This window comes from Vanderwaltozyma polyspora, genomic scaffold (assembly GCF_000150035.1).
Source record: "Vanderwaltozyma polyspora DSM 70294 KpolScaffold1029 genomic scaffold, whole genome shotgun sequence".
Lineage (NCBI taxonomy): Eukaryota > Fungi > Ascomycota > Saccharomycetes > Saccharomycetales > Saccharomycetaceae > Vanderwaltozyma > Vanderwaltozyma polyspora.
The window spans coordinates 1-17,273 of NW_001834601.1; the positions used below are offsets into that span (position 1 = coordinate 1).

General features: G+C 32.9%; 8 protein-coding genes across 8 annotated transcripts; 2 read left to right on the forward strand and 6 right to left on the reverse strand.

The window, feature by feature from the left end:
• Positions 1-144: 144 nt before the first annotated feature.
• Positions 145-774, forward strand: Kpol_1029p1 (uncharacterized protein; the record flags this gene model as incomplete). Its single annotated transcript, XM_001643036.1, has 2 exons — positions 145-148; positions 407-774. 2 exons carry the CDS (start codon positions 145-147, stop codon positions 772-774), a joined length of 372 nt encoding a protein of 123 aa, XP_001643086.1.
• A 227-nt stretch (positions 775-1,001) lies between these two features.
• CEX1 (COPI-interacting protein CEX1) lies at positions 1,002-3,128 on the reverse strand (the record flags this gene model as incomplete). Its single annotated transcript, XM_001643037.1, has 1 exon — positions 1,002-3,128. The coding sequence occupies one exon, from the start codon at positions 3,126-3,128 to the stop codon at positions 1,002-1,004; it is 2,127 nt and encodes a 708-aa protein (XP_001643087.1).
• Positions 3,129-3,576: 448 nt separating this feature from the next.
• NOP15 (rRNA-binding ribosome biosynthesis protein NOP15) lies at positions 3,577-4,251 on the reverse strand (the record flags this gene model as incomplete). Its single annotated transcript, XM_001643038.1, has 1 exon — positions 3,577-4,251. One exon carries the CDS (start codon positions 4,249-4,251, stop codon positions 3,577-3,579), a length of 675 nt encoding a protein of 224 aa, XP_001643088.1.
• A 463-nt stretch (positions 4,252-4,714) lies between these two features.
• On the reverse strand, positions 4,715-8,119 carry Kpol_1029p4 (uncharacterized protein; the record flags this gene model as incomplete). The annotated part of the gene is made up of 1 exon (XM_001643039.1): positions 4,715-8,119. One exon carries the CDS (start codon positions 8,117-8,119, stop codon positions 4,715-4,717), a length of 3,405 nt encoding a protein of 1,134 aa, XP_001643089.1.
• A 1,300-nt stretch (positions 8,120-9,419) lies between these two features.
• On the reverse strand, positions 9,420-10,214 carry VAM3 (SNAP receptor VAM3; the record flags this gene model as incomplete). Its single annotated transcript, XM_001643040.1, has 1 exon — positions 9,420-10,214. One exon carries the CDS (start codon positions 10,212-10,214, stop codon positions 9,420-9,422), a length of 795 nt encoding a protein of 264 aa, XP_001643090.1.
• Positions 10,215-11,351: 1,137 nt separating this feature from the next.
• On the forward strand, positions 11,352-13,655 carry Kpol_1029p6 (amino acid transporter; the record flags this gene model as incomplete). The annotated part of the gene is made up of 1 exon (XM_001643041.1): positions 11,352-13,655. One exon carries the CDS (start codon positions 11,352-11,354, stop codon positions 13,653-13,655), a length of 2,304 nt encoding a protein of 767 aa, XP_001643091.1.
• Positions 13,656-14,003: 348 nt separating this feature from the next.
• PIN2 (Pin2p) lies at positions 14,004-15,020 on the reverse strand (the record flags this gene model as incomplete). The annotated part of the gene is made up of 1 exon (XM_001643042.1): positions 14,004-15,020. The coding sequence occupies one exon, from the start codon at positions 15,018-15,020 to the stop codon at positions 14,004-14,006; it is 1,017 nt and encodes a 338-aa protein (XP_001643092.1).
• An 878-nt stretch (positions 15,021-15,898) lies between these two features.
• Positions 15,899-16,816, reverse strand: RAS1 (Ras family GTPase RAS1; the record flags this gene model as incomplete). Its single annotated transcript, XM_001643043.1, has 1 exon — positions 15,899-16,816. The coding sequence occupies one exon, from the start codon at positions 16,814-16,816 to the stop codon at positions 15,899-15,901; it is 918 nt and encodes a 305-aa protein (XP_001643093.1).
• Positions 16,817-17,273: the final 457 nt, after the last annotated feature.

The following is a 17,273-nucleotide window of genomic DNA, read 5'->3' on the forward strand; positions in this document are numbered from 1 at the left end:
GGGCCCTTAAAATAGGTGTTTTTTTTTGTGGGGGAGCCTTTTGTTTCGGTTTTGGTAAAATTTTTGGCCCCCAAAATTTTTGGTTAAAATTTTTTTAGAAAGGTGAAATTGCTGGGCCCTTTTGACCATTCCAAAATAGTTGGAATGGGTCTGTTTTTTTCGGGGGCCAAAAAAATTTAGGCCCCGGGGTTTAGGTTTTTTTTTTTTTGGTTCATTTTAATAGAAATTGGTTTTACTTTTTTAAACTTCAAGAATATTAAATTGCTACGTTAATCGATGGCAACGCCATGAGCTGTTTTTATATAATCTTTTACTTCAAAGTAAAAATATCCTCGTAGTAGTTTCAAATTCTCAAAAAGTCTTCTATACTAACAAAGATGCTGTATTGCTTATTCATTTTATTTAGATGTCAAAGGTATTAATTATGTCATTAACTATGACATGCCAGGTAACATTGAGGATTATGTTCATAGAATTGGTAGAACTGGTAGAGCTGGTGCTAAAGGTACTGCCGTTTCATTCTTTACTGAAGGTAACAAGACTCTTGGTGGTGATTTGATCTCAATTATGAGAGAAGCTAAGCAAGAAATTCCACAAGATTTATTGAAATACGACAGAAGACAACATGGTGGTCATCCAAGATACGGTGGTGGCCGTGGTGGTTATGGCCGTGGCCGTGGTGGCTATGGCCGTGGTCGTGGCCGTGGTGGTTACGGTGGTGGAAACGGTGGTTACCAAAGAGACAATGGTTGGGGTGGTAGAGGTAGACGTTAATACCAACTAATTAGCACTGTTCATTTGATTTTAAAACTTAGTTTTAACTCTGCCATTCAAATATTTTTATAGAATTAAAAACATATGTACAATATAGGAATAATAGTTAATTTACAATTACTTTTTTTATGGTATCAATGTGATGTGGATTATTATTAAATTTTTATATTAATAATTAAAATAAATTACATACAGTCAGTATATATGAAAATTATCATTGAGATGCATTACCAGTTATCGTCCCATCCGTCTTCTTCGACGTCATCGTCAATTAATAGTTTTGTTGTTTGTTTTTGAGTAATTTTTTTCTTCGCACTCAAAGAAATATTGCTTCCGGTTTTATTATTACTTTTGATGCCTCCATTACTTAAAATTCCATTTGATCTTTTTGTATTTTCTAAAGTCGCTTGGTATGCAGCTTCATTACCTTCATTCCATGGATCATCTAAGTCGTCATTCCAAGATTCTTCTACTTTGATTACCTTTCCTTGTGGCTTATTTAACTGTGAAGAAACTGTCTCATTTGTATCCCATCCGTTTTCAGCGTCCCAATTATCATTATTAGTATCGGTTTCAAAATTATCCCAACCATTATCTGTTGACATTTTTCCATTTTCTTGTAGTAATTGGATATCATTTAACTGAGGTGAATTCATTCTTAAATTTTCCATGAATTGTCTACTTAACTCATCGTCATCAATATCATATGCATCAAAATTAATGTCATTAGACTTTTCGTTAGAATCGCCTGTCTTTTCTTGTAACTTTTCTGCCTCTGCCTCTAACTTATTCAAGTATTTATTAAATAAAGCTTTGGCTTTAGATCTAACAAGACTATGTTTATCCAATAGACCAGGTGCAATTACAGTTAATATTTTATTTGCAATAGTGTTGACATCCAATAGATCAATAGATTTTTCTAACCCATATAATGAAGCTAATCTCGGCTTGATATCAGGATCTTTCAGAGATTTGGTGAAGGCAGTTGCTAAGATACTGGCTCTATTTGATGATGTGGATAATGTTGAAGAAACTCTAGTAATAATAATAATTGTCCATGTACGAATTTCAACGTCAGGGTCCACTTGTGTTTTTGCTAAGTATCTCAGTAATTCATTGTTCAATTGTCTTTCTGTCAAACTTGGTACAATTGATGGAATTGTCTTAAGAGTTTGTAGTCTTAATGTAGAATCTGAATCAGCTAAACCTTGAGCAAACTGTGGAAAAATACGGTTTGATATTTCAGTTTCAGTAAGGTTTCCAATGATGTTAGGTAAAAATATCAATAACAAAAATCTGATTTGCCTATCAGGTAACTTGAATACATTTAAAACTAGCTCTTTAAATTGATCTGGGAAGTAATTACTTTCAGATGTCAAGGTCAATAACATTGCTAAAAAGGAAACAATTTTTGCTGGTGTTGTTGGACTTGAAGCTTGATGTGTCATTAGCCAAGTAACTGTTTCACATAATTCCGGAATAATCAAGCCTTCCAAAAAATTTGGGGTGTTATGACTAAAAAGTTCCTTACATTCCAAAAACAAATTCTGTAGTGTAATCATCACGACCATTTTTCCTTGGGGATCTTTAATATGAAGTTCATTTAATTCTTGATCAATCGAAATTAGAGAATTCTTATTCCAAGTTTGTGTGGCTTGGACTTTATTTTGAAATTGTTTTATGGAAAGAGAACCTTTATTCAAGGATGTTATCAGACTTTGCCAATCTTTTGGAATAAGTGAACCAAATAGACCTTTGATCAATTCAGCCAGCTTGATCGAATCAAAAGTTCTGATGTCATTGTTTGGTTTACTGAAGCCAGTGATAGAATAATAACGATCAACAGAAGATAAGTATTGATTTGAAGTGACATCGGCAATATTACAACATAATTCTAACCCAAAAAGTAACCATTGACCTTTTGAATTGATGTATACAGATTCCTTAGAGATATTTCCTACAATGAAATTTGACAACAATTGCAAAGTTGTCAATATTTGGGAGATACCTAATTGGAGAGACTCTGGATTTTTTTGTAAATTATTCAAAGAGTCCCAAGGGAATGGTTCCACTCTTTCGGTTATAATAAATGTACTTTGTGCATCTGAATCAAAAGTTTCAAGAACTGAGCATAAACCTGGAATCTTCAAAACTTTAGCCTTTTGAACTGCATTTAAAATGAGAATTTCTGAGTCTGGATTTCTTTTCGCTTTAAATACCGTCACTGGATGAGAATCAGACTTTCTAGTACCTTGGAATACCTCCCATAATGCATTTTCGTGAATTGAATCTTGTTCCAATGAGTACGGAAATTGGAAATTAGAAATGGATTTAAATATACTTGAGAAATTCATTATAACTACAATTCAGTTAATGGATAGAATATTCTATGGAAAGCTTTGTGAATTGATTAGGAAATGATAAACGCCAGTATTCATTTAAACAAATCGAAACTGTTTGTTCCTGATTCGATAGATTTAAAATGTTTTAACGCATTTAGTTTAAACTGCCACTAATGGAGAAAAGAAATTAACTGATGAGATCACGTGAGTCATTAGTTTTATGAAGATAATAGAATCCATCTTATTGAACTACATTGATAATTGATTATAATAACATTAAGATATTGATATTGTTGAAGTATTTATAAATCTATTTATTATTCTGGAATACAGATATAATTGGAAATATCTATTTAATATACAAAAATGGAAACTAAAAAATTGTGAAATCAAATAACAAAGATATTAATATTAAGAGTAATATTATTAATAAATTTTAATTGATAAATGCTAAACATAATTACCATTTGAAGTTAATGCCGGATTCAGATAACTTTGCTAATCTTTCATCGTGTTTTGCCTTAGCAGATTTCTTTAATTCTTCACGAGATTTCTTTACAGGAGTTTCGCTAAATACTCTCTTTTTATACTTGAATAATTTTTCGATCTTAGCACCTTTTGGTAATAACTTGACTTTCAATAAATGTCCTAATAACAAGTAATTATCCATACTTTCATGAGCAACTTTGGCATCATCCTTATTTACAAATTCTACAAAACCATAATGTCTAGACTTACCAGTTTTCTTATTTCTTGCTAATCTAACAACTTTTAAATCACCAAATTGTGAGAAATATTTACTCAATTCCCTTTCATGGAAACCATGTGGTAACCTACTAACGTATATAATTCCTGAGTATGCATCATTAGCCTTACCATTATTAGATTTGTTTTGTTGCTTTGGCTTTAATTTCTTGATCTTATGAGAAGATGATGAACCATCACCTTCATCAGCAGAAGATAAACCTTCAATGTCAGATCCTTCGATATCAGATTCGGATTCAGCTGATGAGGACACCTTCAAATCTTCCTTTTCAACTTCCTCAACAGTTTCTTCAACTGGCTTGACATCTTTCTTAGTTGTTATGGATTTCTTGCTGCTGCTGGCAGCACTTTTCTTCTGACTTTTAGCCATCTTGTCAATATATTCACTGGGTTTTTAGTATATATATATTACTTCACAACTAACCAATAATTTTAATTATTTGTTAAATATCAATTATTCTTATAAATAATACACATTTCTTCAAGAGATGAGCTTGTATGATTAGATTAGATGAGATGAGATGAGATGAGATGCCTTTTTTCCAGGTGAAAATTTTCAAATAAAAATATAAATTTCGATCATTATTGACGGAATATCTGTAATAATTGGCAATATAGGCGGTAAGATAATGATAATGGACTAACTTTAGGAGGTAAAAGTATCAATTCAATAGCACTAATGATGAAAAAAAGGCTCTTCCATTGTTAAAATGAGAAATTTTAATTTTTATTTGTACCTGTATCGTTACAATTCTACATAAATATTTACATAAACTGAAATATTTGTCATGATATTAGTTTTGGTCCATTCGATCCATTTTATCCTCATCTATTTATTTGGGAGTTAGAGGCTTCCATGAGTCCATAGTCAAACCTTCTAATTCTGGCTTTTTATTAGGAACTGATGGAGGGACTTTTTTCTGATGTTCTTCACTTGCTTGTGTGTTAGGTTTAGCATCTTGGGAATTGTCCTTTCCATCATTCTTAACCTTTTCAATCTTAGTTGCAGATGCAGGCGGTGGCGACACAATACTAGAATGATGTTTTGGAGGTGGAGGTGGTGTTTTCCTAGATATTGGATCAGGAGATTTGGTCAAAGGTAATGAACTACTTGTACTTTTAGGTGTTAGGATTGCCTCTGTAAAACCTGGAGGCAAAACTTTTCTGGCACTTGGTACTATAGGTGGTGGTGGAGAGGTTGACTTCCTTGGTGGAGGTGTCCTCATATCTAAAGATGACGATGTGCCTAAATCTGTAGAGCTCATTGCCTTATGAATTGGAGTAGATGTGACTGACCTAGGTGCTGGTGGTGGTGGTGCACGAATAGCTGGCTTCGCTATTTCTCCAGAAGAAGCTTTTCTTGAAGCAGGCTGTAGTGGAACGGAATTCAATGAATTCAAAGATGGAGTATGAGATATAGGAGACTGGGTTATAGTTGCAGGTTTATCTAAATCTAATAGTGAATCCGTTTTCAATTGTGGTAATGATGATTCTGACTTTTTCGGTGCACTTGAATTGTCCAAATCTAGATCTACCAATCTGTGGTTTCTACCACCAATATCTTCTGGATGAGCTGCTTTATAGTCGTTGTAAAGCTTATTTGTTAGCTTGAGCTTAACTTCTTCATCTATAAAAGTTATTTTAGATCTGTAAGCTGCGTAAACTGGACGATGGTCACTAATTAATAAATGAGCATCGGAATATGCTAATGGATGTAGGTTATCACCTTTGTAAATAATTCTATCCGTCCAAGATGGTGTTCTAGCCTTTTCAGATGAATCATAGTTATCAGTACCATTGTCATATTTATACGTTGGACGGAATTTTAATGTAGGTTCTTTGAAACCTTGGAATACGACACCAGCGTTAATTTCTTGAGTAAGCTGATCATACTTCAGTAAAGTATCGATATATCCCTCTCTCTTGGCTGAAAGTTCTCGCCTGACCTCCTCGTTCACTAACGTAATTCTGTAATTTAGATCACCTAACCAGAAAATAGAATCATGATGTTGAATGGCTTTGGACCTAGTAAAAGATATATTCTTGAAAATACTTTCAAAATCGTTACGACGTTCATCAATATTGGTTGACCCAGCAGAAAAATGTGCGTTTACAAAACAAAAAGATGTCGAGCCATAATCGAATCTGATGGCTACAGCACCTTTATTTCCAGTCATACCACCAAACCCTGTTTTCTTAGATGCACCTTCCACTTGTTTAACATTGTTAGCCTTGTCTGCCTTCACAAAAAACAATATTATTAAAGATGACATCTGCTCTACTCTTAATAATAGGTATTTCTCTCCAAATTGGTTTAAGCAATCACTTACCATGCGTTCCCAGAATGATCCCTTTGAATAATCAGCATTTAAAATGGATCCAGCAGTTAATTCTATTACTTCTTGCAAACCTAATACAACAATATCTGGTTTGAATTTATCGCCAATTGGGAATAGCCATTTTGATAAATCGGCTCTTTTAGAAGTACCATTCACATTAAATGTACCTACAAATAAATTTGCGGTAGAATATGACGTGAATTGTTCAGACAAGCCATTGAGTTCTGATGTGACAAATTCATTAATTGGATCGTATAACTCAACAGCTTGTTGATGCGGTAACCTTCCTAATAATGCATCGATATTTTGCTGCTTACCCTTATCCATAAAATTATTAATATACATTCTGCTAACGGACTTAGTAGCATCGGAAAGAGCACCAGCTAATGACATCTTACCCTTTCTTGAAAATGAGGACTTTAATGCGTTTGTACCTGTGTAAATTTGTGAGATTTGATCACCGTGGTCAGCCCATAGTCCATTGTGTTTATTGACAAAATCATCTTCATCAATAAAAGATTTTGCTGTTATCATTTCAAAATCTTCTAAAAATGTTTTAAAAGCACATAATGACACCATTTGTTGGACCAAATTTGTTCTATCTAAACAGTCCAAACAGTTAGTCCTAAACACACCCTGTTGCTCAGAAATTATTCTTTTCTCTTTCACATCATAGGAAAAATATCCATTAGCCAGTAACGACTCTATGATTAAGGGCAATAACTTTCTAGATCCTGAAAACCCTTCTTGAGCAGTCTCTTTGTGGAAGTCAAACTCTGTCAGAAGTGTATCTCTACCGAGGATAACTTTGGTCGATTTTGTGAGATGTTTCCTATATCTTTGAGATAATTCTATTTCTGAAGCTTTTGTTGATAATAAATTAACTACATGGACAGGACCATATTTATTTGTTAATCTGATGAAATGATCATCGAACACAGGTTGTGTAGCTTCTAATGATCTAGTTATTGATACTTTTGGGTTTATTAAAGCGGTGTCTTGTTCCCAAAACACAGGTACACTCCCTCTAATTTGTGTAAAGGAATAGCAATATTGGTTTGAGTACATGATCAGTTCTGTTTCTACAAAATTGGCTACATTTGCTTCATCATCAATACCACGGGCATTGAATCTAGTACCAGCCCTTTTCCAACTTTGTTTTGAAATAATAGTTAACCCAACTTTTAGTCTCTTCACGTACGTAATAAAAGTCTCTGCAAACCCTCTGATGACTGTTGTCAGGAACCCTTCATCATCTAAAATTTGTTTGGCTGTAGTATCGAGCCTATCTCTATAGGTAATTACTTCTTGCATTAAAAATGAATTCCACATATATTCTTGCTCGAAGTTATCTGAGCTTAAAGAATGCTCAGAGAACCCACGATTTTGTAAAGAAGAAGTTAAATCAAAGTCGGAACTGTAATAAAAGGAGCCATTGGATAATAATTTTCTTATTTCATAGCATGGATGTCTTGGAACTGAATCTTGACGGTCCATTGATTCTGCCTCAGATATAACAGGATATCCAGAAGAATCTATTTCAACGAAATCCCAACGAGAGTCATTTAAACAAAAGAAATCGACACCGTGTATTTTGTTTACAGTTTCATGAGGTATTGGCTGAGCAACCTTCGATTTACCAGTAATAGTACCAATAAATACTAAACCATCTATCTCAATGAGCCCAATGAAGCCATGAATCTCTTGTCCTGATAATCTTTTGAATCCTTGATCTGTTAAATCTTTCTTAGGTAATAATTCAATGGCGCATAACGAACGTTTATTATTTGAAGGATTGGAATCTTTCTTGGATCTTGATATTGCCTTGAAAACTAACGCAAAAGTTTCAGAAACAATAGCAACTCTACGATCACTATTTTGAGAGACTAGAATAATCATTAGACTTCGAATATCGATATTCTTGATCTATAACCAAAATTTAAGAATTTATTAATTGAAAAAAGTTCAATCTATAATTTTTATAAATTATCCTGTATTTCTCACTAGAAACAACTTTAAATTATAATATTTCAAGGGTAACCAATATCCACAATTGAATCTCTCACTAATGAACCTGAAATTAGTCAAGCTCTCTATCTTAAGTCGGATTCCTTTCCAATCACTACTCCTATTTAAGACCTTTAACCAAAAAAAAAAAATTTAAAAATTAGATGCTTACGCTAATGAATATCTAATATTGAAAAGTTAACCCAGTACACTGAAACTTTCAATCATCAGAAATTCATCGCTAAAATTATTCTACTTTTTCCTGCCTCTCTAATTCTGATTTCTTTTCTTTTATCTCCTTCAAAACAGTCAGCGTTCGAACTAAACTTCACCAAATAAATCTATACGATAAATTTAGTATCTTGCACGTGATTATAATTTTGATCACGTGGATCTTTAAAGTGGATCTCTCTATGCTAAATAATCACCCATTTGTAATGGCAAAACCTTTAAAGATAAAACTTCAATATAATAGATAACTATGTTCATTTTATGGTAATAATATAACAATTACCATGACTGAGAATCCTCTTGAAAAGGAAAAACCTTGCTCCTTTCAGCGAAGCAACCATCTATCTTTCCTGTGTTCAGCGGCTATACAACAATTTGTACAATAGCACAATAATCTTTAACTGGGAATATATTTTTAACCAATACAAACAAATGATATCAACAGTTAAACTTAAAGGAATCAAGCTCTATAAGTAATTATCTGGTTCCTCTTTTGTGTTCTTCTCATGAACTGTGTTCCATTAAATGAAACCCAAAAAGTGGTAACAAATTTGTCAAGTATTAAAATCCTTCAAAATCTCCGTCTCATTTATATATGCTTTACAGGGTGTTTTATATATACATATATATATATATATATAATAAATAGATTATTACACTCTTCATGAATTGAATAGTTTTAGATGGATGATAAGTTAAAATTGATGGCGAGTATGTATGCTTTTGAAAGTTGCTGTCCTGATGGTTTTAATGATGGTATATAAAGTCAATTACATATTGAAAAATTAGTTTGAATTTGGTTTGGTCTTGGGCTAACGCTTGGGCTTGGGCTAACGCTTGGGCTAACGCTTGGGCTAACGCTTGGGCTTGGGCAAATAATGGTTCTATACATAAACGTATTAATAACCAATATATTTAAAAGTTCTTTATAATTTCTATTAAATATTTCTGCTAACGTTCGCTAGCTCAATATACCCAGTATTATAATTAGGACAATAACTATTAATATGATAAGAACCACCATACTACATTTATTTTTACTCCTTTGGTTTTCATTTGCCTTATCTAATTGTTTATTACTTGCCTGTAGATTTCTTGTTAAACTACTGATATTATTGTCTATTGAATCTATATTAGTACCTTGTTCTTTGACTAATGTACTTAATTGTTTGAAAATAGCATTGACTTCAGTTACTTTGCCTTTGATCTTTGATATCTCCTGACTCCTCTCCTGTTGGATGATAGACTGGTAGCTTAATTCAGCCTCATCGATCAATTGTTGATCATCTGTCTGTTGTAAACTTAATTGTTTCTGTCGTTGCGGTAGCAATGGATCAGATTCTTGGTTGGTGTGCAAATTCATTGATATATAGCTATTACCATTGTTATCAGCTTCCTCCACTAATACAACATTATTATTGCTTTTTTGTATTAAGGGACTCTCGGATTTGTTTTTCCTATAGTTATTAATTGTTAATTGTAGGTCTTCTTTAATTTGCAAAAACATTCTACTTGTTCTATCATTATTCGATAAGTCTATCTCTTCTATGGATTTAGTTAATATTAATGTCTTTGGTATTAGTTCTGTCTCTATTTTTTGTCTAACCTCTATGGAATCAGTTGAAGTACCAATTTTACTACAATCTCTTTTTAATAGCTTTAAAGATTCTACCAGCGTTATTATCTTCTGATTAACATCATTATAATTCTCAGATGTTGGAATTTTAACCTGCGATTCTAAATCATTAAATGACATTATTCAAAGTAATATAGTATCTAATCAAAACACTCGTAACGTAAGTTTCTTCCCAAGCTTACTGTCGTTATCTAACTATGCCTATTACTGCTATTGTTATCGTTATTGTTATTATGGGATAGATAATGGAAATACAAATGAAATAATATATATACTTCCTAATATAAACGTACACTGACTAGCACCAATACTTATTAGTCTATATTCGATGGTATAGGTGTCGGTCTATGTTGGTATCTTATAATCAGCATCAATCGATTGTGTTTTTAACATATTTTGTTATCCGATTGTTGAATTCAATTTGATATCTTAAGCTGTTAAACTTGAAGGTTGACAACAAAATAATGTTTATAGGTAAATAATCACCTCTATTATTAAACCGGATCCTGTACACGTATATATATATTTATATCTATATATATTGGGTTTAATCTAGTAATTAAATACCAAAACTCTGACCTTTATATCGTTGTCATCAACGATTTTTATAATTTATGTTTAGTTTTAGTTTATGTTAAATTCAACAACTCATCATTAATTTAAATATTGTTAGATATTATTCATTACTAACTTACTATTAAAAGTAAGAATATACTACACCCAAGAAAATGGTTATTCTTATTACTACACTCACACTTTTATATATCCAACTACATATACCATGAATTATACTCCACCTCCCTATAGTATTACCTATCTTGTTTCTCTGTTTCTTATCTATGTCTTGATATGTTCTCATGTGAATAATTACATCATCCTAATTTAATATATGACAACACATATCGTCAATTAACCTTCACAATTTAATGGAATGAACTAGAACATAATTGATATTTTATAACAGTGATTGAAGTTTGATAAGGACTATTCATATATGCACTTATAGATGTATATATGTATGTTAGGAGAGTGATGGTCTGTTTTTGATTTCCTTCTGCTTTTATATTTTGGGTGATTCATTTTAGATATACGGTTGATGAAATATTACAGAACTCACTGGATTACAAATTAAGCTAATTAAAGTATCTAATTTTACTGGTGCTATTTTTATATTACACCAATATCAAGGGACTATTGATTTTATTACATATATTTAAAGGGTTAGGATAACGGCTGTTAAGGTTCTGTGGCCTAATAATGAATCATTCTTCAGGTACACGTAATGATGATAAGCTGACGGATAGCAATGCTATTACTGTTGATAAGTTTAATAGTAATATTATTAATATAAGGAGGGGTGATAGAAATTTGAGTTCCTCTACCAATTCAAAATCTATTCAAATACCAAATTCTGCTCATAATCATTCGATTAATAGCAAATATCTTTCTGTATCAGGCAAAAATTCATGGAATAAATTTACTCCTGTTAATAATAACATCAACAACAATAGTTCAAATTTGGTGAAAAGTTTAGATGCTCGTGTTTTAGTAGATTTATCTTCTCCAAATTTTAAAACTTTAGATAGTGAGCATCACGATTTAATCGTCAATAGCTTAAGAAACAACTATATTAACAGAAGGTCTTCAATTGATACAAATGAAACTATACATTCTGGAGGTATCTCTACTAAATCGGTTAAAACAGAGGCAAACTTGAATTCTAATATTACAGCCATTGATGATGATGATGATTGTGACAATAGAATAGAAAGAAACATTTCCACACAAGGTGGAGATATAACTAGGGACATTTATAAATTAGCTATTTCCAAAAGACATGGTGGCAGTTTTTCAAAATCTAATAGCTTAAGGCATTCTAAATCATTAGAAAACTTAACTGCTGCCGAGGATAGATCTAGAAAGCACTCAAGGGCAAGCCATCTAAATGTGCCTGGTGGTTTTAGAAGAGAATACATTGTCCAAAAAATGAGACAAGATTATGCGATTAGGGATTACGGATCACAGAGAAGACAATCAAACTATTCATTGGCAGGCAATTCTTTAAATTCTGACGCCAATTCAAATGAAACAGATAAGGTGCCGTTCCTAACAAGAAACTTCCTGGAATTTCTATATATATATGGTAATTTTGCAGGCGAGTCATTTGAGGATGATTTCATTACAGAAGAAATTGAACAAGCAGATGTCGAACGTGATGAAAGACGTCCATTACTGTACGGAGGCCCAAGTCATCTTGTATCAGAATCAGTGGTGACCAAGCCTATGATCCAGTCAGTTGTAGGAAATACTCCTACAATTAAGGCATTTTTCCTACTTTTAAAGTCATTTATTGGTACTGGTATATTATTTCTTCCAAGAGCATTCGATAATGGCGGTTTAATATTTTCTATCTGTATGTTATTATTCTTTGGTATTTATTCGTATTGGTGTTATTACATTTTGATAAGATCAAAAAATATAACGCAAGTGACATCATTTGGTGATATAGGTTATAAACTTTATGGGAGGTGGATGAAATTCGTCATTCTTTTTTCTTTGGTTTTAACACAGCTTGGGTTTGCAGGGGCCTATGTTATTTTTACTGCAAAAAACCTGAAAGCTTTTGTCGAAAATGTCTTCAGAGTACCTGACTTTGACCTAAAGTATTTGATGATTTTTCAGCTATTTATCTTTACACCATTATCTTATGTAAGAAATGTGTCCAAATTATCCTTTCCCTCGTTAGTTGCCAATTTTTTTATTATGTCTGGGTTAGCAATAGTAATCGTATTTACAATGAAGCATTTATTCTATGATTTAAATATGCGTCCAGAAGAAGGGGTTATATATGGATTTAATTCAAATGGATGGACCTTATTTATAGGTACGGCAATTTTTGCATTTGAAGGTATTGGGCTAATTATCCCTATCCAAGATTCAATGAAACACCCTGAACATTTTCCATTAGTTCTTGGACTAGTTATCATGACTGCAACAGTGTTGTTTGTCACTATTGCAACCATCGGATACCTAGCTTATGGTAAGCTTATTGAAACGGTAATTCTGTTAAACCTACCAAAGTCTAATATATTCGTTAATTTAATTCAATTATTTTATTCCATGGCAATTATGTTATCAACCCCATTGCAATTATTTCCTGCAATTAAGATAATAGAAAATAAAGTATTTCCTAAATTTACCAAATATTATGTAAAAATAGATCAAACTAGAGAAGGTGTCAGATTACGCCAAAATTCTGGTAAATTAGATTGGAGAGTCAAATGGCGCAAAAACTTTCTAAGATCTGTGATAGTACTGATTGTTATTTTAATGGCATATTATGGATATGATGATCTAGATAGATTTGTATCAATTATTGGTTCATTTGCATGTATTCCTTTAGTTTACATGTACCCACCTATGTTACATCTAAGAAGTTATAGTATACCGTCTTCTGAAGGTTTGAAAATAAAATACAGGGTTATCCTAGATTATATCTTGATTGCTTTTGGGGGAGTTAGTATGCTATACACATCATATCAAAGCTTGATGAGCAATTGAGATAATAGGTATATTTCATATATAAGAATATAGATAAATAATAAAATAATAACGTATATATTCGTTTCATTTAGGATGATTATAGAAAATATAAGAAATTTAATGCTATAAAATAAGAAATGTAAAGTTTATAAATATTGAAAAAGATTAATCATAATAAAATGGGTTGTCTTGAAATAAGGAATAAATCAAACACTGAATGTCAGTATTTTAATCCAGAAACTTATACTGATTAGTGTTTTGAAACCTAAGAACTAAATGAAATTTTTAATCCATTAAAATTTAATAGGTGATTTGTGAAAAAATGAATATGAAACGTAGATGCATATAAATGGTAGTGTCCATGAACTAATATCTACCATTATAGTATTGATTATTGCCTCTATATGATTGCATATCATCCTGAGGATACGGAACTCTAGTGTTAGAATATGCATTACTATTAGTGTAAGCAGTTCCACCATTGTTGGCACGACTTGATGGATTTTGTATTGGTGAAGAATATTGCTCTGCAAGGTTTTGTTGGCTATGTTGATAGTAATTCATTATATCGCTCCCCTGACCATTTTGATTATATATATGTGAAGAGCTACGGTTTCCTTCTTGATGACCATTTGAGATGACATCATTTTGTCTCACTGGAGATTGCTGATTCATAGGTGGATTGTGTCTTTCTGGAGAATAAGATCTTTCATATGGATAGTCATCTGGTTGCATCGCCCTTGTAATAAACGAATCTCTTGAATTAAAATTATCGTTAATGCTATTATTTGGATTTGATAATAACCCACGTTCTGGCTCTTCATCGTAGATCGTCGATTGGAATCTTTCTGAACTATAATTTTCCATAGGTCGAGAATTATTATTCTTGTTTTTATTATATTTCCTACTGTTCGACCTTTCTTTCTGTTTCTCCAGATCAAAATCTTCTTCCAATTCATAAACTTCAGGACCACTTTTCGTAGTTTCTTCATAATAATCATCTTTTAAGTTTTTATAATAAGCAGTCTGTGGATGTTGAATAGGCTGATATATCACTGCATTTGGAGGCATATAAGGCCTATTTTGCATATAGTTATCATTTGCAGGAGGAGGATAATTCGAATTACCATTTGTTGAACCACCACCACAGTGACAACACCAACAGAAAAATTGGCCTATACCAGTGACACCTTGTCTAAACATAGTTAAAAATCCACCAATTAACCAAAGCACAACTACAGAGGCCAAAGCAATCCCTACAATAGCAATGATCTTACATACCTTGTTGTCCATACATGTATCCCAACTCTTGAAACTATCAGCTGTACTTGTCACATCTAATGCTCTTGCTATTAGATTGGTGGCTTTGCAGATTTGGCTCATCTCAACCAAATTTCAATATATCAGGCAACCAATACCGCTTAATCTCTTTAAATACCAAACTAACCTCGACTACAATGATTAATTATCCTTATGGATTAACAAAGATTAGCATGGATCAGATGATAATCCCTAGACTTATATCAACTTCGAGATCAAATCAAAAAAGATTCATCTTGCATAAATTTAAAGATTTTACCTGATCCGTCAAGATCGAACTTTTTTTTCCATCTGGAAATGCTAGTCATATTGAACATCTTGATACTATGGTAAAAAGTTGACATATATAAATGACGCAACTGGGATAGAGTTGGCAAGGGTTTATTTATCTAAACGTTGGGACTGTATGGAGTAATTGGTGTTGCTCTTGTTACGATGCTAGTATTGATGATATCTGTAAGTGTCCCTGTGTTACGTTAAAATTAAAAAAACAATCATGGATTTCAAGTGAACAGGAGATAACTGTAAGATGCAACTGCATTAGTCGAATGAATCTAGTCTGAAGGGGAACTGTCAATTTCAAAAATATAGTTGTTTTATATTGCAACAGGAATTAGTTTTTACACATATGATTTTATATTTGTATATAATTTTATACCTATACTTACGTTTTCAGTGTATACGTTAGGTTAGAATGACAAAGTAATAATGTATGGGAGGGGGAGAGTAAAGGTCAACTCTTCTGATTATTATGTAGTGGAGGCTAAAATTGGAAGATTGAACTGGAAATTAAGGAGTTGGGATTCAATTTGATGTATCCCAATGTTAGATACCAATTCCTTTCATTTTAGTAATTTAATCAAGGTATCTTATCTTACCTTAAAAAAACTAACAAAAACAAAACAACATAAGTTTTTTGTTCAATTTTATTCTATCTTGTTTTAACAAATGAGACAACAACCACCGCCACTGGAAGTATCCTTTGCAGCTGAAGAGCCTTGTTTACCTTGAGCAGCGGTAGATTGATCTGCTCTTGCCTGTTTAGCCTTTGTTGCAGCGGATTGACCAGAGACATTTGTCTTAATTTTATTATTTGAAGCAGCTGCATTTTTCATATTTGAATCATCGCCACCAATACGAGCATTTTGTATATGTGAAGAGGTTTGGATATTCTTTTGGGCCAAGTCAGTATCTAAGTTAGCGTTTCCCATTTCGTTGATGTTTTCCGAGGAGATAACGTTTAAGTTATTGTTCAACATGTCATTGTTATTGATTTGGTTTGATGAGATAGGTTCGCCGTTGATGGTTGACATCAATTGAGCGTTATATCGACCACCTTCGTCTCTTACTAATCTAGCCAAGTTGTAGAATGCGTCTTGGACGTTGATATCTTGTTTTGCTGAAGTTTCCAAGAAGGGAGCGTTCATTTGTTTTGCCAAGCTCATACCTTCTTCGTAAGAGACTTGTCTTTCGGTTTCCAAATCGGATTTGTTACCTACTACCACTACCGGGATGTATTCTGTATCTTTCACTCTTTGTATCTGTTGGTAATAGCTCATCAACTCTTCGTATGAGTTTCTTGAAGTGACTGAGTAGACTAGTAAGAAACCTTCTCCAGTTCTCATGTATTGTTCTCTCATTGCAGAGTATTCTTCTTGACCAGCGGTATCCAAGATGTCGAGGATTGCTACGGAGTCGTCTAGTACAATCTGTTTTCTATAAGAGTCTTCGATGGTAGGGTCGTATTCGTCGACGAATTGTGATTGTATCAATTGGATGGTCAGGGCAGACTTACCTACACCACCACCACCTACGACTACTAGTTTATAGTCTCTGGATGTTGATTTTCCCAGAGACATGGTTGATATAGGTATGGTTATTGATATTGGATATGGATTAGATTGGAGTTGATTTGGAATGGATTGAATAATTTGACAATGGGGATGGGAATCAGTTTATATAATTCCCAGCTTCTCTTTCGTTTAACGCTCAGTATCATACCCCAATGGGGGGTGGAGGGAAGGTTATTGTAATTTGGTTCAAAAGGAGATTGATTTGTGAGAGGTTGGTCTTAAAGTTTTAGGGGTAAGTATTGAAGGGAAATGTTTTTACATGGTCGGAGATGTGAGATCTCTTTGGTGCTATGTTGAGGTTCTGAATGTTAACCTTTTATTTCACGATGTTGTGAGTACTCACTTGGAAGTTCGGAGTCGGTGTGTTGGAGGGAGACTCCTTGACTCAGATGAAAAGATGATGGTTTAATAATGAGGATATTGCTTTTTGATATTTGTAGGAACATGTGCCGGTCGGGGAGAT